The sequence below is a fragment of the Colletotrichum acutatum genome, assembly GCF_030867785.1.
Source record: "Colletotrichum acutatum strain CBS 112980 chromosome Unknown BDZ83scaffold_4, whole genome shotgun sequence".
Classification (NCBI taxonomy): domain Eukaryota; kingdom Fungi; phylum Ascomycota; class Sordariomycetes; order Glomerellales; family Glomerellaceae; genus Colletotrichum; species Colletotrichum acutatum.
The window spans coordinates 823605-850915 of record NW_026848998.1 but is presented as its reverse complement, the minus strand read 5'-3'; the positions used below and the strand labels follow the sequence as shown (position 1 = coordinate 850915).

The 27311-nt window shown below is 53.9% G+C and overlaps 6 protein-coding genes across 6 annotated transcripts; 4 read left to right on the top strand and 2 right to left on the bottom strand.

Moving 5' to 3' along the window:
* Positions 1 to 193: 193 nt before the first annotated feature.
* On the top strand, positions 194 to 864 carry BDZ83DRAFT_299106 (uncharacterized protein). Its single transcript, XM_060502235.1, has 2 exons — positions 194 to 425; positions 483 to 864. Exons 1-2 carry the CDS (start codon positions 295 to 297, stop codon positions 667 to 669), a joined length of 318 nt encoding a protein of 105 aa, XP_060371204.1. The 5' UTR covers positions 194 to 294; the 3' UTR covers positions 670 to 864.
* Positions 865 to 2462: 1598 nt separating this feature from the next.
* Positions 2463 to 4790, bottom strand: BDZ83DRAFT_746994 (uncharacterized protein; the record flags this gene model as incomplete). The annotated part of the gene is made up of 3 exons (XM_060513354.1): positions 2463 to 4427; positions 4479 to 4690; positions 4757 to 4790. 3 exons carry the CDS (start codon positions 4788 to 4790, stop codon positions 2463 to 2465), a joined length of 2211 nt encoding a protein of 736 aa, XP_060371203.1.
* A 3288-nt stretch (positions 4791 to 8078) lies between these two features.
* BDZ83DRAFT_746993 (IFRD domain-containing protein) lies at positions 8079 to 9497 on the top strand (the record flags this gene model as incomplete). Its single annotated transcript, XM_060513353.1, has 1 exon — positions 8079 to 9497. The coding sequence occupies one exon, from the start codon at positions 8079 to 8081 to the stop codon at positions 9495 to 9497; it is 1419 nt and encodes a 472-aa protein (XP_060371202.1).
* A 4661-nt stretch (positions 9498 to 14158) lies between these two features.
* Positions 14159 to 19654, top strand: BDZ83DRAFT_565409 (uncharacterized protein; the record flags this gene model as incomplete). The annotated part of the gene is made up of 3 exons (XM_060503752.1): positions 14159 to 17878; positions 17932 to 19558; positions 19611 to 19654. The coding sequence occupies 3 exons, from the start codon at positions 14159 to 14161 to the stop codon at positions 19652 to 19654; spliced, it is 5391 nt and encodes a 1796-aa protein (XP_060371201.1).
* Positions 19655 to 21279: 1625 nt separating this feature from the next.
* On the top strand, positions 21280 to 23061 carry BDZ83DRAFT_298862 (P-loop containing nucleoside triphosphate hydrolase protein). Its single transcript, XM_060502234.1, has 4 exons — positions 21280 to 21464; positions 21554 to 21563; positions 21678 to 22797; positions 22863 to 23061. Exons 1-4 carry the CDS (start codon positions 21371 to 21373, stop codon positions 22890 to 22892), a joined length of 1254 nt encoding a protein of 417 aa, XP_060371200.1. The 5' UTR covers positions 21280 to 21370; the 3' UTR covers positions 22893 to 23061.
* A 1585-nt stretch (positions 23062 to 24646) lies between these two features.
* On the bottom strand, positions 24647 to 24869 carry BDZ83DRAFT_565593 (plasma membrane proteolipid 3; the record flags this gene model as incomplete). The annotated part of the gene is made up of 2 exons (XM_060503773.1): positions 24647 to 24696; positions 24746 to 24869. The coding sequence occupies 2 exons, from the start codon at positions 24867 to 24869 to the stop codon at positions 24647 to 24649; spliced, it is 174 nt and encodes a 57-aa protein (XP_060371199.1).
* Between the last annotated feature and the right edge of the window lie 2442 nt (positions 24870 to 27311).

The following is a 27311-nucleotide window of genomic DNA, read 5'->3' as shown; positions in this document are numbered from 1 at the left end:
GTGAGGCAAACCGACACACAAGAAGGATCAGATGTTGGAGGGTCGTCGTGAGTGCGATGACTTTCATGGTGTTGAGGGGAGGTTGGTCCTCCGAGTGTCGTGATGGAGAAAAGTATAAAACTTGGCATCTCCCTCCTTCATCAGGCTTTCTTTCCTTTTGTCTCTCGAACACCTTGCGACGCACTTTCCTCTCTTTCTCACGAACTTCATCCAAAGCAAAGCACCCATCAAATCTGGGAACGACACCTAAGCTCTTCTTTTATTAGCAACGTTATCATATCTTATTGAGTCATCATGAACCGTGGGAACACGACCTCATCATCTGTCATGGCGGGCAATGAGAATGAAACTTGCGGCTGCATCGATGATGGCTACTCTGGCAGGTGGGACTTCAGAACCTGCACTCATTGCGGTGGGCACGAAAGGTGAGGCAATCCCCAATCCAGAGTCTGCCGGACTCTACGCTGACGCTTGTTACGCAGAAATCCATGCAAAACATGCGACTCCCGAGGTGTAGTCAGAGTCCCCTGCCCTCATGGGGCTGCTGGCCAAGCTCAAGCTCTGAGCTCTCGGCCAAGGGTTGATGATCAGAATAACAAACCGGGACCCAAGGGACCGACGGGACCGACAGGCCCGGGTCAAGGTGTCGCCGGTGCCGGCTGCCACTAAACCACGACAGCCGGCGCCATTATTTGGTTTCCTGAGAGGAACAACCAGATAAACTCCATACATATCTAATACAACGTTCATTTTTTTTCTCGAGGTTTGGTTTGGGCTCCGGCTTCGTATAGGTATAGGGTACAGGGCGTTGGTGTTATGGGCGGACGGCTCATCCCAGTTCCACTGCGTTAGGCACCGCGTTCGTCGGGAGCCTGGGCAATAAAAAGCACGCCGTGTCCAGTAGAAGTCTGGAATCTTCGTATTTGAGATAGGATAGAGGGATAGAAGAACTGGAAAGGAAATACGACTTATGCTTCGATGCTGCTTGTGTTCTTGATGAATATCGAGTGTCTCTTGGCGGGGTTACTTAGACTCACCTTCTGTTCTGCCACAGCCAGCCGGCGACATGAACTGAACAGTCGGTTCCGAACCGAGCCTACGCTGGCAGCAGCAAATGCCGAATTCTTTCCCTACCCGTGTTCCCTTCGCTTATCCAGAGGAACGGAACCACTCAAGTACGTCCGTCGTGGCTGCAAGACGACCGACGGGAAACACAGAGAGAGTATCCCGCTCAACCCTACGAGGTAGCGTGGCATTAGCCGGTTTGTGTACCGCCGCGGAATACTACCCGGTCATTGCTACTGGAGCGATATCGAAAGGGCTGTGATCACGCGAAGGAGCCGACCTCGACACACACGATACCATACAGTCATCAGTTACGTTACAGACGAGTAAGCGCCTTGAATGGAAATCGTACCACCCCCCTTTTCTCTCCCTCTAGGAACCTGTGAAATATTTCCGCGGGTCGGACAGACTTGTAGCAGAGTTCGAAGCCTTTTCTCTTGGATATTCGTGAAAGAGCCGAGTATATATATGTGCTCTGGGAACTAGGGTTGGGTTGCACAATAGCAATAGCATGACCTGACACAAAGGCGACGCCTTCAGTGTACCTAGGCTACACTGCTGTGAACCTCACAGGCTTCCTGAGCAAGGGTCATTGCACCGTTGTTGGTTGTGGGTGGATCATTCGCAGCCTAGATCAATTATCGAGAGTTCCACATATTTGTTGTGAGAGGAGAGATATCCAAGACTGCTACTAAGACGAGTAAGATGACACCTGTAAAAGTCCAACATGGCATGAAATGAGGGCCTACTACATATCTGCATAGGTGTGCCGTATACCTAAACGATGCCCTTGCTTCCGCGATCTCACCAAACCCCAAGCAATCTCCAGAGAAAACAAACGGAACAGTTCAGCTTCAATCTGCCGCGCGAGATGCTTCTGGGGTTTGTCAGTCATGGGAAAGAACGAATACCCGAGGCCCTGTTGCCTTCGGGCAATGGTTTGTTTCACCTCTTGAGCAGAATAAAATGAGTATTTCATATCGGCGTTAGGTATCATCAGAAGCTTGAATTTGCAAAGAAAAAAATCGTTACCTAAGCATTGACTGCCACGGACTAAAACGATAGTTATGGTAGGAGAGAGCCATGATAGAAATAGAGAAGCGAATAACTAGCAGCCTAGTAATGTCATAACCCTCCAGGTAAGAAAATCTGCCCCGCCAGTCCTCATCGAGTTGTCCTCTTCGGCCGGCCCTCTCAGCCGAAGCATCATCAAATTGAATAGTTCCATCCCGTCACTCCCTTATTCGCAATTCCAGACCCCGAAGGCTCTCAACGCCGCGACGAATAGTCAGTCGGGTAGACACAAATGATCGAGCCCATCCCGATCCAGTTCCCTCCCAAGAAATCAAACCAAGCCATAAGTCGAAAAGAAGATGAAGAACGCCCAAATCAAGTCATCAAAGAGCAGGGGCGGTTGCAGCAAGTGCTGTTACGACACCTGCCGCAGTCAACACGCTGCCACCGACGAAGTACCCAGCCTTGCTCAAGAAGCTTCGCAGACGCTTAGCGGGGGGAGGTGCTTCCGGTGTCGGCTTTGTAACCACAGAAACAATCATGGGCTGTTCGGCCGTTGTTTGCGCCCCGGTTGCAACGCTTTTCACGGCCGCCTCGATCGCCTCCTCATGAGGCGTGAGCGTTGAGATCTCACTGGCCTTACGCTTTGGAGTGGTCTTCTGCCCGGTAGGGCCATTCAGTGAAGTATCCTCAGTCTGTGCCAGTGAGCCCAATTTGCTTTGTTGGAACTGATATGCACTGGTCATGTCAAGCTCGGGAGTTTCCGTTGCGTATGTAAGAGGGAAGTCCTGAGGACTATTGAGGAATTTCTCCCCAGAACTAGACCAGGCCGACTCAGCCACTTTGGCCGACTTGGGCGTTTCGTTTACTGGCGCCGGTGCGGGGGCTGCATCGGAGGTAATGTGGTGGCCGAGCTTCGAAGTAGATGGCTCCATGGGAGTCGCAGGCGGCTTGGGAACCTGGCTGCGAGGTTGGACTGGAGTCGTATCGTTATCTTGCTCATTGCGGCGCAAGATTTGCTTATTGACCTCCCTGGCCGCGAAAAACTCTGGCTTTCCAGTAGCTTGGCCAAGGGCTTCAGCTGATGGCCCATCGTCCTGCGAGAACGCTAGAGACTCCGTGGCAGTGACACCCTTGGAAGTATTTGGGACCCGATCCCATGAAGCACGAAGTGGTGCTACTCCTTCGCTTTGAAGAAGGTAATCCGTCGGTGCAGACGTGTGCATTTGCTCGGGGTTCATGCTAGCTAAGAAGGGATTCTTAACGTTATCATCCGAAGGATTCAATATCGATGGCAGTCTGAGGTCGTTCTGTCGTCCTTGTTCTTGCAAACCTTCGTAAGGTATAATAGAAGGGAGTGACGGCATAGGCGCGGGGAAGAACTGGCGACTAGCATCTGGCTGAGGGAAGTAGTTTGTGTGAGGAATGCTGAGCATCTGTTGCGATTGCGTGAAGGTAAATGAAGGATTCTGGGCTTCCCAGGCGGCTGTCATATCCTTGTTTGGTTGAGAACCGTAATCGCCATCTATCATTTGGACGTTCTCAAGCTCGTCATAGCTCGGAGCTCCAGTCAGGTTCTCATCCTCGCTCTCGCCCTCGCTCTCGGCCTCAGAATCGTCGCTGCGATCCGAAATTTCGGATTCACTTAGACAAATATCATCGTCGTAAGAGTCCGGCATTTCCTGGCTTGTAGGTTCATCATCGGGATAGCTTTCCGACTCGTCGTCATCGTATGAATCCTCCGATTCTGACTCCGATGCCAGTATCAGAGGGAGTTTCGAGTTCATCCTATGGCTGGAGGGCATATCCTCGTCTTCCTCTTCGTCATACGGAGCATCCAGCTCAATCGTCACCTCCTGATCTTGCGTAGCGTTGGGAGCGCGTTCGGAGAGCTTATCTGTATCGTTCTGTATATCTTCGTCGATAACAATGGGCTCATGAGCAGGAGAGTCGATAGTCAGGTCTATTGGGCCCTGAGGAATGAAGCTGGGAAAGGAACCACCCAAGCCCGTGGTCGATCTAGGCATCTGGGTCTTGCGAATCTTTTCGACAGTGGCGCGGATATCGTCCGTGGTAGACATATCTTCGTCGCTACTCTCTGAGTCGGAATCATCGGGGACGGAAAATGTTGGGCGGCCGCCAAGCCCTGAAGCTTTTTCTTTGGCGAGGTGGTCGAATTCCCAGTCCACCTGGATCGTACAAGGTGGAAAGAGGTCGTTGGATCGCTGTATGTCGATGCCAAACTTCAGAACGTCACCCGTTGTAAGCTCCTTCGCGGTATGCGGAGGCAGCTTCAGAGAGTTATGGTAGGTTCCGTGCAGCGAGCCGATGTCTTTGATGAAGAGTTTCTAGTCGTTGTGTTAGCAGTCAGCGTAAAGATGGTCCAAGTAGGGACATACCTTGTGATACCAGTCGACGGTGATTTTCGCATGCTCCCGGGACATCACCGGGCTGTCGAAGAAACAATTATTCGCCTTTGCCTCCAGATTGCTGAATCTTTTGCTCGTCCGGCCGATGTTCACAACGCTTGGGGTTTTTTGCTCCAAGGTGATTCGTCGTTCTGGGTACTGGAATTCGGGGCTCGGGTACTGGACGGAAACCGTGAGCAGGACTAGACCATAGTTTCGTTAGGACTGATCATGAAGGTGGAAAAGCGAAATGGGAGCGTCGAGCTTACCGTCCTCCGCTTGAGGCTTCACGCCCGTCGCCATCTTGTCGATGTCTTCTCGACTGTATCCGTGATCTGGCAAGAGTGGGTTGAAGAAGGGAACGAGGGCCGAGCTCACGGGAGCGATGGATTTTGTGATGGAAGATGGGAATCTGTTTTGGTCGTCCTTGCTGTGAAGGAGGGAAAAGTGGCTAAAAAGTAAAGCTCCTCCGCGGGCTGAAGTTAATGAGCGGGCATGGAGTAGGCGGGAGGAGACAGAAAGGTAAGGCAGGAGGAGCGAGACAGTGTAAGTTGGAAGTCGAGGTCGCCGAGGTGGATGAAGTGGGGCAGGAATCCGGAGGTGGCACCGTGCTGTCACTGTTCGGTATCAGGCAGTCGCGGCAGTGCAGGCAGCGATAACGCCTTATCGCACTTGGCTTGGTGCGCGGAAGGGGCAGGTTGCATGGGGGATATCGGGGGTCTTGGGCAGGTGCAGTGGGGAAAGGCGTCTGGTCAGGTAGTGAGGTGGGTTAGTGGGGTTATCAGCAGCGAGGTTGTGAGGCCCGAACAGTCCCGGCACGTCCACTTACCTCGATAGCGGTAAGGTAGGAAGTGTGGAAGTGTGGAAGTGTGGAAGTGTAGTGTCGAAGCTGATAAGGATGGAGAGTAGGTAGTTTGAGGGGTAGGTAGGTAAGTCAGAGTGATTGAGGTAAAGGGTGAAGCTGGGAAGTGAGAGAGACGACAAGGCCTGCCTGCGAACCATAAAATTGATGGCTCGAGTTCCGGTCGTTCCAAACGAAAGGAAGGTGAGACCACCTCCTCAGTCATTCCTTCCCGAGCTGCCTTCGAACGTATTGGGGCAGCTTAAGGTAATGATTCGTACCTTGGTGAACCTGACTGTGAGTTGCGTTGCCTCGAATGGTCCGCCAGAGATGCACAGTGCGTGTCTGAGATCAGGCTCGGGGCGTTCCAATTTAGTGATGACGGGATTAGGAAAGAGGGGCACACCTTAGACCTCACCACATGGCACCTGACAGCTGGAATGTGAAGGAGGCCAGCGGGGTTAGCAGATGTACCTTCCCGCTGCCTCGCCTCGATTTCTCGAGATACCTTCCAGATTTGAGAGGAGTGAAAGGCACCGCAGTCAGTATGGTTGTCAAACAAGTCGGACTTCACCTCCGCAAATTTCTAAGGCAGCCATAAATAGTCTCATAGCGGTAGACTGCGCGGCATAGAGCGCTCTCCAACGGCCAAGGTCTGGTGGTCTGTCAAGGTTGTACCAACCAATATTGAGAAAGGCCCGCTCCGGTATGGTGTAAGTAGCTATTCGCGCTTGTGACTCTCATGGCTTTCTCATCAACCCGGTCGAACACCTCACTTGAGGAAAGCCATCTCAGCCTTTGTCACTCTGGTAAATTACCTATCCTCAAACCCGGACCAGCTACTACCGTCCACGTCGCCGAGCCCAATCTGCGCAAGTGCGCGCTCCTCTATGATGCTTTGCAGAATTCCCAAGGTATCTATCTACCTTATCCGTGCCTCACCCTTGCATGTCTTTTGGCCTCAGGAAGCATCCTGACAGACCTCAAGGTGCCAACTCGGTGATTGTACACGCCAACACACTGGTACCTCCCTTCTTGTAATTATAAGTATCATACTGCTTTTTAAAGAGTATTTTCTCAGCACTATATAAATGATGACGAACAAGAATAGTGGAAGTACCTTGGCAGCAGTAGTAGTGAGTGACAGATGATATGCCTTACTCCACGTCTGCTCGAGGCGGACGATGCAGTCCTGCTTCGCCTGAGGCCTACTGGTCGTGTACCTAATGCATGACAATATTTTTGTCCTGCCTTATCGAAATCATGTCTGACCGTAGAGGCAGATCAGGTTGCATCTGCTCATCTGTCACCGGGTGCCCTGCGTTGTCGCAAACTGTCACTGGTTCCCTTCATGCCCATCTCTAACAAAAGCCATAGGGACGAGTTGAGATCCAGACGAATCTGGTTAGGCGGCGGATGAAAAACCAGGGATGGGGGGATTCACTGGCGCCGCCCGTGAATGTCTAGACTTGGAAACGGTCAGATGATGCCGGCTGGATTCACATCACCTTGCCTGTATCCGTATCTGTTTCCCATCCATCTCACAAAAGTATGCAGTGCCCCATGTTCCTTCCATATGCAGTACCTCCCTACCCAAGGCAAGCAGCAAGCTACCTTACATTCATCCATGGCTTTCTGTCTCCCCCGAATGCGGAACAATACGGTTCAACGGGCAGAAGTTCAACAGTGAGTGGAGGAGCACACTCCGTCCGCAACCACGTAACCAAGGACGGGGGATGATCTGCTTACAGGGGTATCTCCCAGGAATGCGCGAGCGGACAGACCACGCCCACTTTGACCCCACAGGAAGACATCATCCTGGAGTCCTTGACCTCGGGCGTGTGGAGTGACAGAAGTTGACTGATGTATCCTTACGCAGTACGCAGGAATACGCAGTATGTGAGAAATGGAGGGGCAAAATGCGCCTGATGTCTGGATTTTTTGTTTGCCGGATGTTTTGCTGCCGCTGCCACCGTTCCTGTCCATCCTGCTGCTTTGTCCCCGAGCTCAACCTTGCATCCAGCTGCGTGTCTCGCCCTACACACGATTGAAAAGTCTCTTTCGTCATTCGTCATCCACAACGCTCGCTCGCTCTTTTTTTGCGCTCCCTGTGCGACACCCGACAGGCATCCTTGCTGAATCAAGGGTTCCCCTCTGATGAAATGTGAATGCCACCCTCTTCTTCTATCGCTGCCACCCACCACCTTCACCAACCTTCTCCGACCCTCCACAACTTATTTTTTTTTTCCACCGTTGCCCTAAAAATCCCCAAGCTCCTCCTCACTTCCGAAAAGACGGTCTGGTCTGGTGACTCACGAAGCCCATCTTTCAGTTTCCAGTTTCCGCGGTTTCCTTTGAACTCTCACAAATACTCGTCGAGCCGCTCGATAATCAACAACCTGTACGGTTCTAAATCTATCTCCGGAATTTCAACGCACTCACCCTTGCGTCTCGACCTATCTCCGGATTTCCTACCTGACCTATATATAGAGAAACCGGATACCTCATGGATCATTGGAGAAAGACGCAAAACACAATTAGAAGCAATACCATCTTCAAAGAAACGCCACCGCGCTACAAGCACAGAAGGTCCTAGACCCTGATTCTCACAAATCAGGCAACCCATACATATACAAGTCTTCTCCCACGAGAAGTTCCGCTCACAGCAACTCTCTCCTCTCCCTCTCTCTCTCTCTCTACACTCTAGACACCACTCTTACACACACATTCCACCTAACACCGTCGCCACTATGCACGACCTCAGACTCAAGGTTCTCCGCGAGAGCGGCAAGACCGTCTCCAAGAAGGCCAAATCACGCCCCGAGTCCGCTCGCGCCTCCATGAGAAACTCGCCCAACGTCTCTCCTGGCCACTCTCAGATCAACTCCCCAGCACATTCGCGCGCTGGTAGTCGCTACGCCTCAGAAGACGAAAGCAGCGACTCCGACTACGACGATGGCATGACCATGAGCACCCTGTCAAATCACTCAGACACCGCCTTGGACGAGGCAACAGAACCCAACTGGGCGCAATTACTACAGGATCGCATCGTCGAGCTGCAAGATCGCAAGCGGACAAACACCCAGAGGCGCGAGGCGACCCTGATGTCCTACCTGCACCTTGTCAAACATCACTACGGCGGTCGTCAAGTCAGCAACTCCTTACAAGACATCGTCACGGCGTTGATGAAGAACACCAGGTCCGGAGGCAGCTCCCTCGAGCGCCTCATGTCTCTGAAGTCTCTCTCAGCTACCCTTCTCACTACGCCATCCGACTCCCTGTTCGACGACATTTACCCGCAACTTGAGAAGACCCTCGAAGACGACGACGACAACGACGTCAAGGCGGCCGCTATCTGGGCCATGGCAGTCACAACAATGTACGGCGGTGGTGGTGAAGAGTCAGCAAGCGAGCTCCTCGAATACCTAGTCACCATTGTGGAATCCGACGGCGAGGCAGTCGGCGCAGCAGACAACGGCGACGTCGTCACATCCGCCCTTGAGGCCTGGGCCTTCGTCGCCAGCCAAGTAGACGACATCACCGAAAACGTGTACTCCGCCATCGAAGCCTTCGTAGAGCAACTCGACAGCACCGACGTCGAGGTCCAAGCGAGCGCGGGCTTCAACATTGCCTTCATCTTCGAGGCGGCGCGCGACCACGAGGAGGAAACGGGCGAGCCGATGAACCTCCAATACGACCCCAAGAAGCTCATCGCCCTCATGGCTGAGGCGTCCAAGCCGTCGGTTAAGCAGACGGCGCGTAGAGACAGACGACACCTGCGCAAGCAATTCGCCAGCATTGTGAGCTCTCTCGAGCACGGCAAGGGACCCGGCTACTCGAGCGCCAGCCGTCCGGCGTTCAACCCGCACACGGGCGGCACCAAGGCCGATCCCGGCGCGGGCCGCAGGGGCGACGACGATGATGGGGAGAACCGCGCGTTTGGTTACCGCGAGAAGCTCCGTCTGGGTTCTACAGTCGTCCTCATCGACTCGTGGTCTCTCATGGCGCGCGTCGAGGCGACGAAAACCATCCTGGGCGGCGGACTGCCTACGCACTTCAACGACAACCCGACTGTCGCGGAGCTATTGGATAACGCTGAGACGGAGGAGGCGGCGGCACAGCTGTACGCGGCGCGTCCCAACAAGAGTGCGAAGCACATGAGGAGGTAGAAGAAGATCGTTTGCTTCTTAGCAACGACAGAGGAAGCGGCATTGCTCGTAAGCAATGACAGGGAAGTGCGGGAGAAATGGAAGGGAATAAATCGTCTGCTTTCGTAGCAGCGTTCATTGGCGGAGAGAAGACAATTGCATTGCATGCTTCTTTCCTATGTACAGGTTCACGATAGAGCATCACGGTCCAGAAGAAAAGGATACGAAACGCATGATTTGAGACATAACCTTGCCTTATTGCGAAACGAGGCAGAAGATACCACAGAGCGGAGGATCCTCGTTGCTAAATACACTTAGCCTACATTATTGGGAATCGATATTGGTTGATAAGCTGAAGCCACATTTTGACTAAACTTTTGATGTTTTCTTGCTTTCTTCAATAATCTTCTTCCCACCATGTAGTTCTGATTTTCAACGGAAGACTTACGTCGCCGGTACACAACGACTTCCCTTATCCGCCAGGGGGCGGCGTTCACATGTCACACAGCAGGCTGCATCTACGGTTGCTATTTGGTGTAGCATTGATGGCTGGTCGGGTACGAGCTGGAGGGAGGGGGAGAGGAAGCGGGAGGGAAAGCGTGTCCCAGGCCGATGGCCAGTTGAAGAAGCTATGGAGGGGTGCCAATGTGTGTGTCCTGCAGGCAACACTTTTGGGTGGCATTCGTTTCAAGAGGAACGGTGAAGCGGCGACAAACGGAAGGTGATGCTGTTCATTTTGGGGGCCGCGAAAGTGAACCTAGGCCAACTATCCGTACATATATGACAGACGGCGCTGGTGAAATTCCGCTCCAGTTCACTTGCAGGGCAATTGCAGAGATGGGGCAGCGATGCAGTTCAATGGTTTGCAGAAGATGATTGAAATTGTGAAAGCCCCGAAAGTCTGGATATGCAGTGTGCTACGATTTCGATTTCGAACCAATGTGTCAATCTAGGTAAATCACTCACATCACTCGACGTGCCTTTCCAACGGGCGAGGTCGGGAGAAAGAAGCGGGATGACCGGCATGAGCCGCCGACCCCAGACGGAGGAGAGTGGAAGTTCATCGAGTCTGGCCCTTTCCTTTGAGCCACCCCGTCGAGGGGCGCTTTCGCCACTGTCGGTTGAGTACGTGGACAAATCGGACTATTTCGTTTGTTTCCGAGGGGTCGGGTGTCGAAGTGGACGAGGGCTGAGATGCGGCTTTTCCTGGAGTACCGTTTCGCTTAGTTGCAGTGGCGATTTATCCGTATTGTGTTTCAACTTTTGTACTTCTTACTTGACTTAGTTGGGCTGTACAGTACACTGGATTTTCCCCCTCTAAAGCAGTGACGGGAGGCAGTGACGGGAGGGATGGCAATCGGCACATCGGATAGCTGAAATATCGTATTCCCTGTGTGTAGCAGAGTCCGTGTGTTTCTGGGGGGGAGCGATGGCCGCGGCTTGTTCTTGTGCGATGACGTACGAACTTCATTCGATGTTGGGAGAGTGGAAGAGCTCGAGCTTGGACTCAAGTGAAAGGGTCCTGGTGTCAGCAGGGAAGTCATACTTGTTGCCCGGTCCACAAGGCGGCGCCGTCTGCAATAGACGGACGGAAATGTTTCAGACTTTTAATCTTGAGGTTCAACCGTATTCGTACGAATTAGTAAAATGATCACAGTGAAGCCAGAGTGCCGCCAGATCGAAAAGTGTCAAAAAGTGACACTCAGACTTTCCCGTTAGTGGTCACTCTCTCTGGCAAGGTTCCCAGTGTCAATTTTATTTCGGTTTTGCCCTCGAGACTATTTTCTCGTGGCGCCGACGATGAACCCTTGTCTAGTGGATGATCGGTATCCTCCCGTCGCCCAGCCAAAAAAGAGGTTGAATCCACTTGGCTTTAGTTTTAGCACTTCAGGAAACATCACTCTTGGAGACAGACGCCCGAGCCCACCCTCGGAAAGTCCCACCTCTGGTGTGCTGTGGGGGCCCGGTTTCCAGGGGATCCCGTTTGAGCACGGGTGGATAGAGGTGACAGAAGTGGGAAAAGCCCGTCCCGATGGCGTCTGGCGTCTATTTGTAAATTGCATTTTGCGAAATGATCGCACAGAGGGGGGCTGGGAGAGGGAAGAAATGCTTGTCAAACCTTGTTTTCGTGCGAAAGGGATAAATAGAGGAAAGACGGAAAGTTGGTCTCTTTGTGGTAATGGAAGATTGTGTGATTATCTATCTATATTGGTCGAGGGGCTGGGAGTGACTGGGGTGGGTGAGAGTGTTTCGGAGCGATAGACAAGGTTATGGCAAAGGCATCGAGATATCGAAGCAACCCCGGCCGGTAAGGTATGATGGATATTTGAAATTCTGAGCATAGTGAACAGCATGCCCACATCGAGATATCAGTAGGAATGGATGGGTAGGTAGTCGACAAAAACAACGGCTAAAGGAAAATGTTTTGGACTCGCAGTGGCAAGGTCAGGGAAGGTCCCAACGCCTGAGCAAACGGCTGCGCGGGACGACATAACGGCGGTGAGGAATCAGACCTCTGACAATGCTGCGTTTGACCGAGTTCAAACAACTAACAGAGTACTGTGGTTAGACATGACATGGGGTGCCGAGATGTGTGGTGCGTTCTATCCCGCTGAGTGGTTCCAGGCCCGTTGCAACAGAAGGACTGCACATGAGCCACGAGGGCATTGGAGTCTGAACAGATAATATGTCTTCCTACGTTAACATTTAGTTACCTTCACTTGGGTGAGGATGTAAGGCACATTGGGTTACCTCGACACACTCAAAGTTGAGAAGCTTGCAGGACGCTCTGCAGGCCTGCAGGGACCCGATTTCCCACACGCCCCAGGCCTGCGGCGGCAATTGGCCCGTCGCCTCATGCTTCTGGTGCCTCTTAAGCTCCTTTTGGGAAGCGAGCGAGGGACAACTCATCAACCATCTCCACCCTGTCACGGCATCACACTTGGTGAACGGACCAATCTCTGGTCTTTTTTTGCTCAGTCTGATGCTTTTCTCGATTTCTCACGTCAACTCTTGTGGACAGAAAATCCACGGACAGTTGAGACGAGGAGGGGAGGGACTGGACAGAATGTTTCCTGTGTGTCCGGTTGCTTGCTGCGGCCCAAGTAAGTGTGGAAAAGTACCTCTATTCCGTACTGCGTAAGGTAAGGTAGGTTGTCACGGTGGTGTTAGCTGTTGCCATCCCTTGTCCACATCTTCCCAGCCCAAAGACCCAAAACCCGGCCCAGCCCAGCCGCTCCCGCGTTCACGTTGCCGTCATCGTCGGTGCTACTGGTGTACATGACTTCTCCATATAGAGTGACAGCCATTTGCTTGTATCGAGTAAACAAAATACGTGCGGCATAAGTCACAGAGGGTCAGCTTGGACGGGAAGGATATCCCAGGCGCATTCCAAGTCCAAACCAGCAGCCCGACGGAGCGTTCCCCCCTCTCGACCGCACTTCCCTGTCCGTTTGGGCTGGCCTGTGTGCCTGTGTGCCTGTTGTGTGCTTCTCTGTGCGTGCTGATTCCAGGTTGTCTGTCAGTCTTGCGGCCTGCCTGCATCATCCAAGATTGTCAGGTCGCCTGTCCATCGCCTGTCGCCTCTATCTGCTTACCCACCCCCTACCCCCGGCTTGCCTCTTTCCAAGATACCTTACCTTACAGAGTGCCTGCTCTTCACTGTACCTTTGCTCAGCTATTATCGTTCCCGCCCGTTTGCTATATTCGACGCTCCTTCCAATATCCTTCTTTTCGCTGCACCCGATATCACTCACTAGAGTCACTACTCGTCCCTTGCCTCGAACCACCAACAGACCTTTGTTTCGTTCCGTTTCGCCGGTACTTGTTTCTCCTCTGCGACGACAAGAGAGTTAGCCAAAGACAAGAAAACAAGAAAAGTCTACGACGGCGCTACACGGATAGAAATTAAGGCCTGAGACAAGCCGGTAGACCCCTGGAAGCTTACCTGCCTCTCTTGTTCAGCTCCCAAGGAAGATCCGCAAACTGGGGCAAAAACATCGCCGGGGAAAAAACAACACCCAAGCAACGGCCTGACCCCCCAGCCACCCCAGTTTGCGAACCTCACACCTTCGCCTCACCCCTCCACTCTCACCACTTGGCCTTCCCTCCTTTGCGCCATCCAAATCTGAGCTCCTTCTTCTCACTCAGCTGTCCCTCGACATTAATCCGGAATTTCAAACTAACATCGTTGCTTTTCTATTTTCCGGTCCCATCTTTGCACTGCGTTGTTTGTGGCATAAGCGGCTACAGGTTTCTCCGTGTTTTTTCCTTCCTTCTTTGGGGGATATTCCGTTCGCTGCCTTTCGCAAACATCGCCGAACCGCAACGGCTTTCTCTCTCTCTATCCAGTGTCTCGCTCGCAGTCAGGTGTGAAAGCTCCTTTGGATACAGCTTGTTCGCCCAGCCCGCCCAGTTTTTTTTTAACCCTCCCGCAGCAACGAACTGCTCCTCATGTCTTGACGGCGACTGCACCCACAACAAATCCCTGCCCACCTTGGACGGCAGCCGGCAAATCCACCCACTCTCTCCTCTCCTCACCTCTTCTCTTCTCCTTCTTTCCTCGATCGAGGGAAAGAACGAGATTCAAGATAGAGGTGTGAGCCGCTGATTGAGGCACTCATCATCCGCGCCCGCGCATCAACAGCCTCTCCGTCGCCGAGGCCTTCGAGCATCGCACCACAATGGGTGTTGACTCGAACAAGCCTCCTCCACTCCCTGCCCCGACCGAAACCGACTCCATCACCCCCACCGAGCTGGCGACCGATGTGTCCAGGCCAAACGACGACGCTTCCCACTACTCTCTGCCCGACGACGGCACACCAGTCACCATCAAAACCCGCGGCCACAGGGCCAATCGTTCTCAGACGTCCCTCCTCATTGAGTATTTCGAGGGTGGCAAGCCTGGCCCCGAGGGAACAGTCGAACGCAAACCCAGCGTCCGCGTACGCCTGACCCCGTCCAAGAAGCACCGCGGTGACCACATCCAAATCACCGAGACCAAGGGCAACACCCGCAAGACCTCGTTGACCCGCCGTGTGCCTCTGCCGTCCACCACAGCAACCTCCTCGCACCTCGACGTTGAAGCTCTCGAGGGCGAGGACGCCGACAGCATGCGGTCCTACGCCTCCGCTACGGAGGAGTCCAATGTCTCGAGAAACCCAATCGACATTGAAATTGACCACCGCGGCGGACGGCGTCGTCGGCCGGCGAGTCCATTGATTCCTGATGCTGATGCTCAGTCTTCTTACCTGGCTCCCAACATGTCCGACATCTCGGCAATCCCCCAAGACAGCTTCCTCGACGGCTCTGGCTCAACAGTATTAACAAAGAACTCCGAAAGACGTAGTAAGAGCACGTCGCGGGGTAATGAGCTGGCGGCCGGCGTCACAGGCGCATTGGCTGGCGCCGCGATAGTTGATCATGCAAAGAGCAGTAGGAGCAAAAGACACAGCGGCGAAAGAAAGGTGTCGGGGGAAAGATCCTCAAGAGATAAAGATCGCAAGCACCGTTCGAGCAAGAGTCGGACAAGCAGTGTCAGCGAGAAGCAATCGGAAGGAACGCGGTCACCCCGACGACGTTCCAGTCGGGGCCATGTTGACTCTGTTTTATCTGGGGCAGATTCCAGTCTTTTATCATCCAGCATTTCTCCCAGCCACCGTTCCTACGACCAAAGCTCGGTCCGCTCCGGAGCTTCCAAATCGTCAATCAATAACCCGAAATTACTCGAAACGGTAGAGGATGCCATCCGTCGACTTATTCTGCCGGAATTGAGCGCATTGAAGAGAGAACAGAGCAAGCGCGAAAGCCGCCGCAGCTCCATCACATCAACAGGAACAGGGACGTCCCTATCCCGCGAGGAACTGGGGGTAGACCGACGCAAATCCGCTGATAAGCGCAGCGAAGCCGGCCGCGACAGCCGGCATCGGGAACGCAGAGACCGGGAAGCACGCCACGACTATGTTGACTCTCCCCGAAGCGTTGCAGGCGAATCAGTGGAAGAATCCTCCATTGTCTCCGTTGACGATACACCACGGCGGAGCGATGGCGCGCTCAAGGCCGCCGTTGGAGGTGCAGCAGCAGCTGGGCTTGCTGCTGCCGCAATGAACGCAGCATCGCCGTCATCGGAGGATAGAAGGCAGCGGAGGCGCCGGCGTGCTGATGGTTCAGCTCGAAGCAGAAGTGTAGGTCGCGAGAAGTACGACGAAGAGTTCCACGAGGAAGAGGTTCCCGCGCCGCCAATGCCGTTAATGAGCGAGATCAATCCCTCCGAAATGACGCGAACCTCGATTCTTTCGGCTGATACCGATCGTCCCCATTCCGCCATGGAGGAGAGAGCTTCTGTCCAGGAGGTTGCCCGGGGCAACGCTTCCCTTGGCTCCTCGCCAACGCCAACGCAAGCAGCACCAATGACCAATTTGCAACAGACTCTAGGCACGAAGCACGCCAACATTTCTCACGGCGATTTGAGAGAACTTTCTCGGTCGCGAACCGGAGATTTCTTGGAGCAAAGCGAGGTTTCTGAGTTCAGCCAAAGTCCTTCATCACAAATCCGCGATGAATATGACGATTACGACGATCGAAGCCGCGTCACGGAGAGCGAAGGCGACTATGTAGACTCTGGCGATTACGACTACTACAACACGCAGGATGTGCCGCCTCCATTGAAATATGTCCCCTACCAGCCAGAGAGGCGTGGGCTGAGCCCAATTTACAGTGTGTCCGGCTACACGGAGGCTGGTAGCGAAACGGCTGCTCAGCGTGACTCTAGGATGTCGCATGGGACCGCTTCGCCAACCAAGTCTCAGGCGTCCCACACTGATCTGAGAGCCTTTTCCCCGGCGTCAGTACCAAGTAATGTGATGAGTCGGGGCTTCGATGAGCAGTCTGTGGATGATCGCAGCGTCCGAAGTGGACAAGACTACCGCAACAGTCAGTACACAGAAGGCAGCGAGATCGGAACTTCTACCGGCCAGGCCGTACGTGGTATTGCTGCGAATCCTAACATTATTCATGTTCCGAACGGTGTCGAGTCCAACGTAGCTTCACTCGTGGACGGCTCCATGCTTGAGTCTCAACTTACCACGGGCTCTGGATACGACTACAGGGACTCCCAAGTATCGTACGGTAACGAGTCCAATATTTCATATGGACCGGAATCCTACGTGTCGTACGCCAAAGATTCGAATGTCTCCTACGATGACCAGTCCAACATTCAGCCTCGTTCGCGCGACGTCAGCCCAGAAAAGCGATCTGTCGCCGACCAGCGGGAGTTCTTCGAGCAACGAGAGCGCGAGAGCAGTCGCACGCCTACTTCGAGCCGCCAGAGCCACCGGTCAAGAGAGTTTGCTGGAGAGTACGACCTGGACGAGTATGGTAGAAAGGTTGCCCCTGCTAGGTACAGAAACTCCCCTTCTACATCTACACGGCACTCGCCTACTGCCTCCGAAAAGGCAATTGCCGCTGGTGCGGTCGGCGCAGCAGCTGCTGCTCTCAAGGCTGCCAAGGACAAGACGAAGCAACCGACCGTGGAGGAGGTCGACGAGGAGCATGCTGAAGAGTGGGTTCCTGAGGGAGTCACGAGAAACAAGTCATTCAAACAGCGAGCGATGGAAGGCCGGGAGCCAGCAAACACCCCAGCACACAGCGTCGACCGTCTCGACCTCGAGGACAAGCCCAAGATGGGTGCTAGTGCCATGCCGACATTTGACGACCCGATGCCTGAGGTCGGATACGTGGACGACGATGCGCTGACCAATCCGTCGTTAGTCCGCGAGCCGCTCGGCGGCAGCGACCACAATGATGGGGACCACTGGCCCGGCGATATCACCCCTCGCCAAGGCACGCCTCGCCAGAGTGACTATGATCAGTCTTACGAGGAGTACAACTCGGAGAAGCACAGCCCGCGTGGCCACGGTGGTTATGGCATGGCCGCTGCCGGTGCCGCCATGGGAGCCGCCGCCGGCGCAGCCATGGCTCACCATCGACAAGCCAGTGGAGAGCATGAGGACGAGTGGCGACGCACATCGGCTGAGCGAAAGCGCGATACTGTCATTACGAATCCCTATGATGGCGCGAGCCCCGTCGATCATCCTGACCTGCTTGGTGGCAGAGGATTCGAAGACTATGCTGCTGGGTACCACGCCAACAGTCCGGGTGGGCACAAGAATCTGGATGAGGGTTACATCTCTCAAGGTCCCATCCACTCGCCCAATATGCAGCCCACCAGCAAGGCCATGATGCCCTTTGGCGATATGAATGCAGAAGACCCCTTCTTCGCACCTCAGCACTCGCGACACCTGAGCGGTCTTTCCCAGGGCATGAACTCGCCGCTGTACGATGCCGCCACTGGCAACGGTATCGATAGGATCGAATCCAAGGACATTATTGCCTTGATGCAACATGTGAGTATCTCAGTATGGTAGGCATAATAAGGAAATGGCTAATAAATTATCAGCTCATGGTCCGCGATGCTCAACGGAGCGCTCGTGACACGGAGATCCTCGTCACGCTGGTCCGTTCTGCGGCTGAAATGCGCAACTCTTTCGATGACCTCAAGAAACTTCTTGCCAACACCGAGGACGTCATCATCAAGGAGGTCCAGGAGAACACTGACGAGACGGTCAAGAATGCCGTCGCCGGCTCCCGAGCTTACCCTGGCAGCCTTCCTCGCTCTGTCAAGGGCTACAGCGCTGCATCTCAGAACAGCACTCTCGATGAGACCGCTAAGAAGAGCAACTTCTTCCGCAAGGCGCTCAAGGGCCTCAGCAACAAGGGCGCCAACGATCTCAGCAGGATCGAGGACATGCTCATGCAGCTACTTGGCGAGGTCGACACACTCAAAGCACAGACTATGAGACCCGGCATAGTTAGCGGCCGGCCATCTTACGAGAACCTCACCCCGGAGATGCAGTACGAGCAGGATCGTGGCTACGAGCCCGAAGGCCAGGCTGGCACCTCTACCACTAGCCAGGGCAGCCACTCCGGGATGTCATCCTTTGCCCAATCTCGCGGGCCTTCTAAGATGGCCTACGAACCAAACCGCATCAGCACCGTTCACGAAGACAACGAGGAGGACTACATCTCCCAGAACAACTACCATGAGCCTCAGGGCATGCTTACACCGACTCGGGAGTTCTCTCGTGGCGGTTCTGTGCCCTTGGGCACTCCTCCCCAGCCCATGGCCGCTCAGAACGCATCGTTGAGCAATGACAACACTCCCAAGACGGACAAGGGCAAAAAGCATAAGAGGGGGTCATCGAGCTGGTTCCCCAAGATTTCTCGGTGGTCCGAGTCGACAGCTACAAGCGTAAGCAAGGCTTTCCGCGGCAGCGGCTCTAGCAAGAAGGAACATGAAGACGAGTTCCTGCAACATCCTCCATCCCGATCTGGATCCGATCTACGATACGACGACCGGTACCAGAACGAGTTTGGCGGCAGTGACCAACTGCACTCTGGATTCTCGCAACAGGATCTCGCAGTTCCTCAGCCCCCGCACCTGGATCCTCCTGCCACCTACATGACCCCAGAGGACCCCAAGTACAAGGCGCACCGTAACTCGGTCAATCTTCAACACCCCCAGCCTCGTCAAGGACAGACTGAGAGGTTCAAGGCTGCCCTCGAAAGCCAAGCATACGACTACGACACGCCTATGTCTCCCAGATCTGCAGACTGGGCCGGCTCAGCCACCAGCTTGCACCGCTTCCCCCCAAATGCCAATAGCTATAGCAATGGCTCCCCCGCGACGGGTGGTGACTACTACGCGTCCTCCTCCCCCGCTGGCCCACCCAGGCCGCCCAAGGAGCCCATGGATGAGATGACCCACACGCCCGCCAAGAAGCGAATCTCCAACTTGGCCTTGAAAAGCAGCCCTCTTCCCTACAACAGTGTTGAGAGTGGTTACGGCACTGGCCCTGGTACACACGCCGCCAGCACTAGCAACTATACCGGCAGCCCCAAGCCGGAGAACCGCAATCTCAGCGGTGCCCGTGGCATGCCTGCGCGTAGGCCTTCCGGGCCGCGGGCCATGACCCCCAAGAGTGCGGAGGAAGAAGCCGCCAGAGAAGAGCGACGTCGCAAGAGAGGTAAGCACGTTACACCTACAGGAATCGAGCCGCAAGCTAATTGACTATCTAGACACCTTTGGCACAGTCGCTAGCAATGAGACCGATACCTTCTAGACAAAAAGATTCCTCGCCACAGAGAATCGTTTGCGTACAACAAAAAAAATAAGCACTACTACATGAGTTGATGCTACTGGATAGCTTGAACACATGATCAGCTATAATCATTGAACATATTGGATGCAGATTCTTTCATCTGCTATAGAGATGCAGCGGCAACCAACCAAAAAGGGGGGGCAAGTTGTACAGCCGCAGGGAGGAAGCGGAAGGGGACGATGGGGGTGGATGGGTGTGGATTTGGTTCGCTACTCAACCTAACGACGACATGACACGCAATTGATGGCTTTTGCGTTTTAGCGATGTTTTCGAGGCGGAGGAGGAAGGGGGGAGGGAACAACAGCACAGCATGACCTCCGTTGGCCATGTTGCGCTGAGGACAGTGCCGAAGGAAGAAAGGCATGGAATAGGTTTGGAACGCGCGACAAAGTTGGTTGATACCACATTCTCGATATTGGGCTGCTGTGTTTTCATTTTCAAGAGCAGTCGTGACGCATGGCAGATACCATTAGGGGTTTTTGGCTGTAATAGTAGTCGTGGATAATGGAACCTCTACTTTGCCCTAACGATTTATGACCAAATGTGGAGATTGTGTTCCCAGATGAAGGGGATAGTGAAATTGAGCGAGGTGAAGCTCGCTTTGTTGACGTTGGAAGTACAAAGTTGGCACCGAATATGACTGGTGTATTTAATGGGAGGAAACTGTGAATCGAGGGAACTACGGACGCATCTGGTAGAGTGTGCGCGGGTTCTGCCGTCGACGGTTGTCTCCATCGATAGCAAGTACAAGAAGTTTCCGCCCACTTCTGGTGTGAGACCAATTTATGTATGAAGAGGACTTCATCAGTGGGAAATGATGAGAAGCAGGATATCTTCAGTGTCAAATGTTCTAAATGTAGATTTCTAGACCAAATGTATTAGTATTAAACAAATTTTATTTTGAAAAAGCATCCCATTGTCTGACTGGTCGAATGCAAGGTTGAAAGTGTGCATAAATAACTATCAAGTAAACAATGGTGAAAGTCGACCTGAACCCGTGACCTCTACGAAGGAAGTAGAAAAAAAGCTATCCATGGCATTATGTAGGACCATGAGCCAACGTACGACAGAGTCGTACTGCTCGGCCATCGACTACAACGGACGGTGCTTGTTGAGAACTGCCTCTCATTGGCATCCATAAGGGATGGAATGAGGGCGGTCAAGATGCGTAAACAGGTAGGAATAAACAGACCCGTTTCCACCTCATCTGGTGACAGCTCACGACGACTTCACTTGGAAGCTTTCTACGAGTCGATTGATGAGCTATAGCACTAATCAATTAGAATTCACATTGAAGTCATTTCGTAGCTAATGTACGGTAAGTTGGAAACACGCGATTTATGTATTGCCCAAACGTACAGCATCTTCTTCATTTCGCATTCGACGATGAGTCGCTCGTTGCCCGGTTTAACGCCTACGTCATTCCCGCTCGATGACACTTATCGCCGACGACCGGGACTGCCCCTCATTGCATTAGCGAGGTTTCGGCGATAAAGATAAGATTGTGTGCGCAACGCCCTTGCGCAAACTTATTACCCCTCGAACGACTTCTGAGCCCACCGCGAGACTGGGCGAGGGAGCAAGCCATATAATCATCTTGCCGACGAAGACTTCACCGCCTCCTTCCTCCCCCTTCGTCTCTCATTCTCCCCTTCCCTTACTTTACATACCGCCACAATGCCTCGAGATCCGCTCATCGGTCTGGTCGGCAAGCCGTCGGCCGGTAAGAGCACCACGCTCAACAGTCTCACAGACGCCTCGTCAAAAGTTGGTCCGTAAACCTCCAAATCCATTCGACCGAGAGAAAGGAAACCCCGACGCCCACCGACCTGGTCGCTGATGGACATATCGTGTAAACAGGAAACTTCCCGTATGCTCCAACTCTTATGCTTCCTCCGGCCGCCTCCTTCATATAATTGAAATCATGTTTTCTCGTTGGTGTCTAGACAGCATTCACTAACGTTCAATGTCTCTCGCTTTGCAGATTCACAACTATCGACCCGCAAAGAGCAATCGGCTACCTCCAAATAGAATGCGCCTGCGCGCGCCACGGCGTCTCGGACCGCTGCCGACCCAACTACGGCGCCTGCATCGACGGCCGCCGTTCGGTACCCATCGAGCTCCTCGACGTCGCCGGCCTCGTGCCGGGAGCGCACCAGGGTAAAGGCCTAGGCAACAAGTTCCTCGACGACCTGCGACACGCCGACGCGCTGATACACGTGGTGGACGCCTCGGGCACCGTCGACGCCGAGGGTAAAGAGACGCGCGGCTACGACCCGTCGGTCGACATCGCCTGGCTGCGCGGCGAGATCGTGGCCTGGATCCGGGGCAACCTGATGGAGAAGTGGGGGTCGATCCGGCGGCGGCACATGGCGATCAAGGCGACGGCCGTCGAGACGCTGCAGGGCCAGTTCTCGGGATACGGGAGTACTTCAAACGTTGTCGCGCGGGCGCTGGACCGGTTGGGCATCAAGGAGCCGCTCGAGGACTGGGACGCCGAAACGATTGACCGCGTCGTCAACGCCTTCACCGACGAAAAGTTTCCGACCGTCATCGCGCTCAACAAGATTGACCACCCGGACGCCGACAAGAACATTGCCAAGATTGCAAAGATGCAGGACCCCAACACGATCGTGCTGTGCTCCGCCATTTCGGAGATTTTCCTGCGCAAGATGGCCAAGCAAGGGTACATCAAGTACACGGAAGGCAGCGAGTTCGTCGACACGCGAGAGGACCTAATCGAGCAAGGGGACCCGACGGGCGGGAACCTGAAAGAGCTGGACGAAAAGAACCGCAACCGGATAGAGAACCTCAAGGACATGGTGCTCTACCGCTTCGGGTCGACGGGCGTGGTGCAGGTGCTCTCCAAGGCAGCCGAGATCCTGGGCCTCGTCCCGGTGTTCCCGGTGCGCAACACCACCTCCTTCACCTCCGGCGCTGCCGAGTCCAAGTTTGTCTTCCGGGACTGCGTGCTGGTCAAGAAGGGCACGACGGTCGGCGAGGCGGCGCGCAAGGTCATGGGCGACGCACCGATTGCGTATATCGAGGGCGCCGGCGGTCAGAGGGTCGCGGAAGACCACCTCGTCACGGTTGGGAAGAACGATGTAAGTGCTACACGGCCCCCTTTCTGATATTCACATACACGTATCCTAACGTTGTTTTCAAACAGATCTTGTCGTTCAAGGTTGGAAGAGCTTGATGAAGAGCTGCAGCCATCTCTGCGTCATCTGACCATGCCACACTCACTTCCACCACAGCTGCGTAGACTGGGAAAATACCCAGTGACATCTAGATTCCCCGTGACTGCCCCTCTCCTTGGAAAAGATAGAAGGGGGTTCATCGCAAATCGTTCACAAAATGCTCCATATAGAGTTGGGAGGCGGGTACTCCGGATCAACCGCCCCCTAGCCCAGTAAGGCGAGAGCGATCACCTGGGGCCAAGGGACCATTCAGGGTGGGCCTCGAAAAAAAAAAAAGAGAGAGAGATAATTAAATAAACAAGTTCCAAAAGCTCAAGACATGACTGCCGCGGGCAAATGAGAGCACTATTTTCAAAGTTCCGAGTTGGAACTCGAGTCATTCCGATGTGGACCGTTAAGGTATCTTCTTGGTATTCTGCCCTATCTCTGTTTTTTTCGCATTCGCGCTTCGCGGCCATACCCGCGCCATCTCGTTTTCTCTTTTTTTATCCATACATACTAGATTCCTCCCTCACAAGGGCAGTGACCACCAGCCGACGGGTTGCGGTCTGCGCCTACCAAAGTGCAATTAAACTAAGGTAGCGGACAGGGATACAGGCCTCACCACGAAGGCGGGGGCCCTGTCCTTGCTGCCAGCGTCCGGCCAGCCAGCCACAATGGAGCCTGGACCCCCGGACGCTTCTGGCTTCGCGCCGATTGCCAGAAGCCCAGAGGTACCGCAGTGCCGAGCTCCTCTGTGTCCGAGTTGCGTCCGCGTCCCTCGGCTCCCGTTGGTGCTGGCGGATTTTCCATGTTGCAATTTGTAAAATGAACCATTTCTGCTGTGTTCCGTAATATCATACGGAGTACCCGCGAGGCAGACTGCGAGCAATAAGGCGGATCAGCAAGCAATTTGGGGGCCATTGGCATGCGCATTCCCTTGCTGGCGCTCAGCTCAATGTGATAGAAACAAGGTTATTTTGCACTCACCAACTCATCTGAGCGCAATCATCGTCAAGGAAATAAGCTCCAAAGTAGCGTCGCAGAGTCGGATGTTTTTAACAATGGTCTAGAATATTTGTGGCAGTAGACGGAAGGTTGTGAACGTTTCAATGCGACAAGCATGACATCACATGGATCTGCATCAATGGTTTGGCGGTCTTGTGGGGACGTCCAACCGCGTATCAAGGCCAGCTGACTGTGTTCGGCAAACTGCGGCACAGTCGGAAGCATTGATTCACACAAGTGTTCACAAGGATCACGACCAATAAGTTTTGGTGAAGTAATTTGAAGAGATTGATATGTCGGGTATCGAATTAAGCATGCTACACACAGCGCGAATCCCTCCTCCACTTCCTGGTCTTGAATGCCTGCCCAAAACAAATCGTTTCGAAAAGTCGCATTCCGCAAGGCGAGAAGTAACGTGACAAAGTCCGAAGAATGGAACCGCCAGGAATTATGAAAAGAGGCCGTTGCTGTGTCGTTGTCGTAAAAAACAGTGGTGGAGGTTGGTGAGGTAGGGGGTAATAGGCCAACCCTGCAGAGCAGCATGTATCCTTGCAGCTGGCGCAGGAGGATCCCCCAGCATTGCCGGATGAGACGGAGAGCCAAGGTCGCTGGAATGCCCGGCCACCGCCTACAGCGTCACACTCTTCGAGAAGGCGTGGTTACACATCCTTGAGAGTAGGTAGAGGTCATGCCGCTTCCGTTGCTGAACATCGTCATGTCCTCTCGTGTAGGCGATTACGATCGGAGGATTGCAGCGACGATTCGCTTAGTACTTCAGAATGATGTACAGAGCGTGGATGATACCAGGGAGGTAACCTATCATTGTTAGCTGAGTTCACATTGTCTGTGGACCTGTCAAGCTTACCAAGGATGGTCAACAGGATGTTGATGAAAAAGTCAGCGCCGCAGCCACGCTCGAGGAAAACACCAACGGGCGGGAGGATGACAGCAAGAATGATCTTGCAGATATCGGAGGCGGTGAAAGGCATGTTGATTGATGTGTTGGTGTTGTCAAATGGTGTTTGTTTGTTTGTGTAGGATAGTTCGTGACGGGATCTTGAAGATCTGATGTGTGATGTCGAATGTAAGTTCGTTGGATGAGGGGGAGGGAACCGAATGGTAAGTAGGCTGGGGAAGAGATGGTTATATAGCAGGAATGAGAGCAATTGCCAATTGGGAAGCCACAGCTCAGCGCAGGAAAAATACAAAAAAAGGCAAGGACGAGCTCACAGTGATGTGATGTGGACTTGCATGGGCCACCCCTTCCCGCTCTCCTCCGTACCAACCTGACCTTACCTTACGGATACGTCTGACAAGGGACAAGCCAGTCGCAGGTGGCAGGCCAGTGAGGCCCGGCAGACATGTCTTCCCCCCCAAAGTACCCAAGCGCAGCCTCCCAAGACGAGCCAACAAGCAACAAGAGCGTCTGGTCGTGCCGGGAAAGGCTTGGGGGTGTGGTATGAGAGAGGAGTTGCGTCATCGACTCATTCCCGGTTTGCTGCCGCAAGGAAAATAAGGCAGAAGCGGCAGCACCAGCACACGGCCACACGAACTGCAAGCTCTGGGCCTCTGGCTAGGCCATTTACGCCTTGAGAGAAGAAGGAAAAGATGGGATGGCTCTTGCCGTGCGTTGCGGACAAGCCACACCTCCGCCCACTTTAGCAATGACCTTGTCTCTTTTTCCTCCTCATCCTCTGCACTGCTGCAGGCTCTCCCTCCTGCGCCTGCGGAAACAAGCACCCGAGCGGAGCAAATGTGAGCCCCTTACGACGTATCACTGGGACACACGGCATCTGGACCTTCCTGCTGCCTGTCATGCCTTTGTCGCTGCATCAGACCTCTCAGTGCACACTGCCAGGTTTCTCGAATCCCCTTGACGAGGATTGGATGCTTGCTCTCAACCTCCGAAGCTCGCTTCCACGGCAAACATTCGTTCCCCCTACGTCTTCGTCGTTGTTCCCTCTCTGCGCTTTCGCGATGTTAAATCATCTTGGATCGCGGTGGCCTCGGTTTCCGATCTATCCTTACTAAATCGAGACTCATTGCGCGTCCTTCCATCCCTCTTGCCCAGCCCTTTCCCGCCGTCATTGAGGGGCTCCGTGCGGTTAGTCCGACGACTTTGAGCAACTTGCACAGTCAATTCCTGCTCAACTGCTATACTTGCTCCCTCATGTACCTCAGCACCTTAGCTGCGTGAACTCTTTTCGGTGGACGCGATAAAGGTGGGTGCTACGTCATCAACCAAGCCCTTGCTAGCGCCGCGCTGGTGGAGTCCGCTCTTCTTAATTTTGCTCTTTTCGCTCATGGCTCCACCCATCGTCATCCAGTCAAAACAGCTCCGAGGTGATCAGGGGACATCCCCATGCACGCAAGCCTCAAGGTGCGTGTCATGAGCCACAAACGCCACATATTGGTAGCTGATCTATGGCGCAACAGTGACGACTCAGCCACACATGCGTTCCAGGGTCTGCCTGTCTTGTCTATGTCGAGGCCCCCAACAACTCAAGGTTGATGCTATTCTCTTCTCCAGCGGACATCGGTCCGTCCGCGCTCGCTGCGGAGAAGGACGCAACGCACTGGCGATCCATGTGGTTCTTCTCCTCCACCTGAAGATTTCCTTTTCTTCGTTCGTCCTAATTCTCCTTCTTCTTCCCTCCTGAACAACACAGGAAACCTGTCAGTCATGTCTCACCAATGAAACCCAAGGCCCTCGTGACTTATGACGCAAGGGGCCCTGTCATGCCCGGCGGCAAGAGGGCCAAGCCGGCTCGGCAGCCCGCAAGGCTAGGGAGGAGACGCGGCCTGTCTCCGCTCTGCAACGGGGAACAGTCAACGTGGGCGGCGAAAAGACGTCAAATCCTCAATGTCGCCCTCGCTCCGAGCTCGTAGGGCTGGGCATGGCCGGCAGCTTGCGGCAAGGCTAGCTGTGGCTGGTGACTGTGAGGTATGCCGCGACTTATTTTGCATGCCTTGGACAATTTTGCGATTTCGTCGTAACCAACGCCACACTTGCGCACGCTTGAGGCTCAAGAGGCCGATGATGTAGTGTCACATTCGTGTTTCCGTTGACTTCCAGGTCCGAGGTTATTATTAACATGTTTATTCCTTGTTTCGGCCGGGCCAAGCGACCTCATTGGCAATCGATTCTAGCTACTGTACATCGGCTTCCCCACGAAAGCCAGGTCTGGCCAACAATGATTGACTAGCTCTCATAGGCAGTCGTAGACTGCCAAACTGCCTAGACATGCATGTCTGAGGCTACTGTCCACCAGCCATTTTACGTTCGGCACTGGGCATGACACAACTGGCTTGGAGTGTAGACCAAGGCAACAAGGTCCGTACTTTCGCTGGAGAGCTATTTGCGCCAACGGTGCCGTATTTCCGCGAGCTATTCCAGCTTCGGCTTTTTTAAAAAAGATATCTTGTAGGTT

Bases quoted from the DNA above. Each gene is read 5' to 3' on its own strand.
- BDZ83DRAFT_299106 (XM_060502235.1), top strand. From the start codon at position 295: ATGAACCGTGGGAACACGACCTCATCATCTGTCATGGCGGGCAATGAG. The intron at 426-482 runs GTGAGGCAATCC...CTTGTTACGCAG, and splicing joins CATTGCGGTGGGCACGAAAG to AAATCCATGCAAAACATGCG.
- BDZ83DRAFT_298862 (XM_060502234.1), top strand. From the start codon at position 21,371: ATGCCTCGAGATCCGCTCATCGGTCTGGTCGGCAAGCCGTCGGCCGGT. The intron at 22,798-22,862 runs GTAAGTGCTACA...GTTTTCAAACAG, and splicing joins TCACGGTTGGGAAGAACGAT to ATCTTGTCGTTCAAGGTTGG.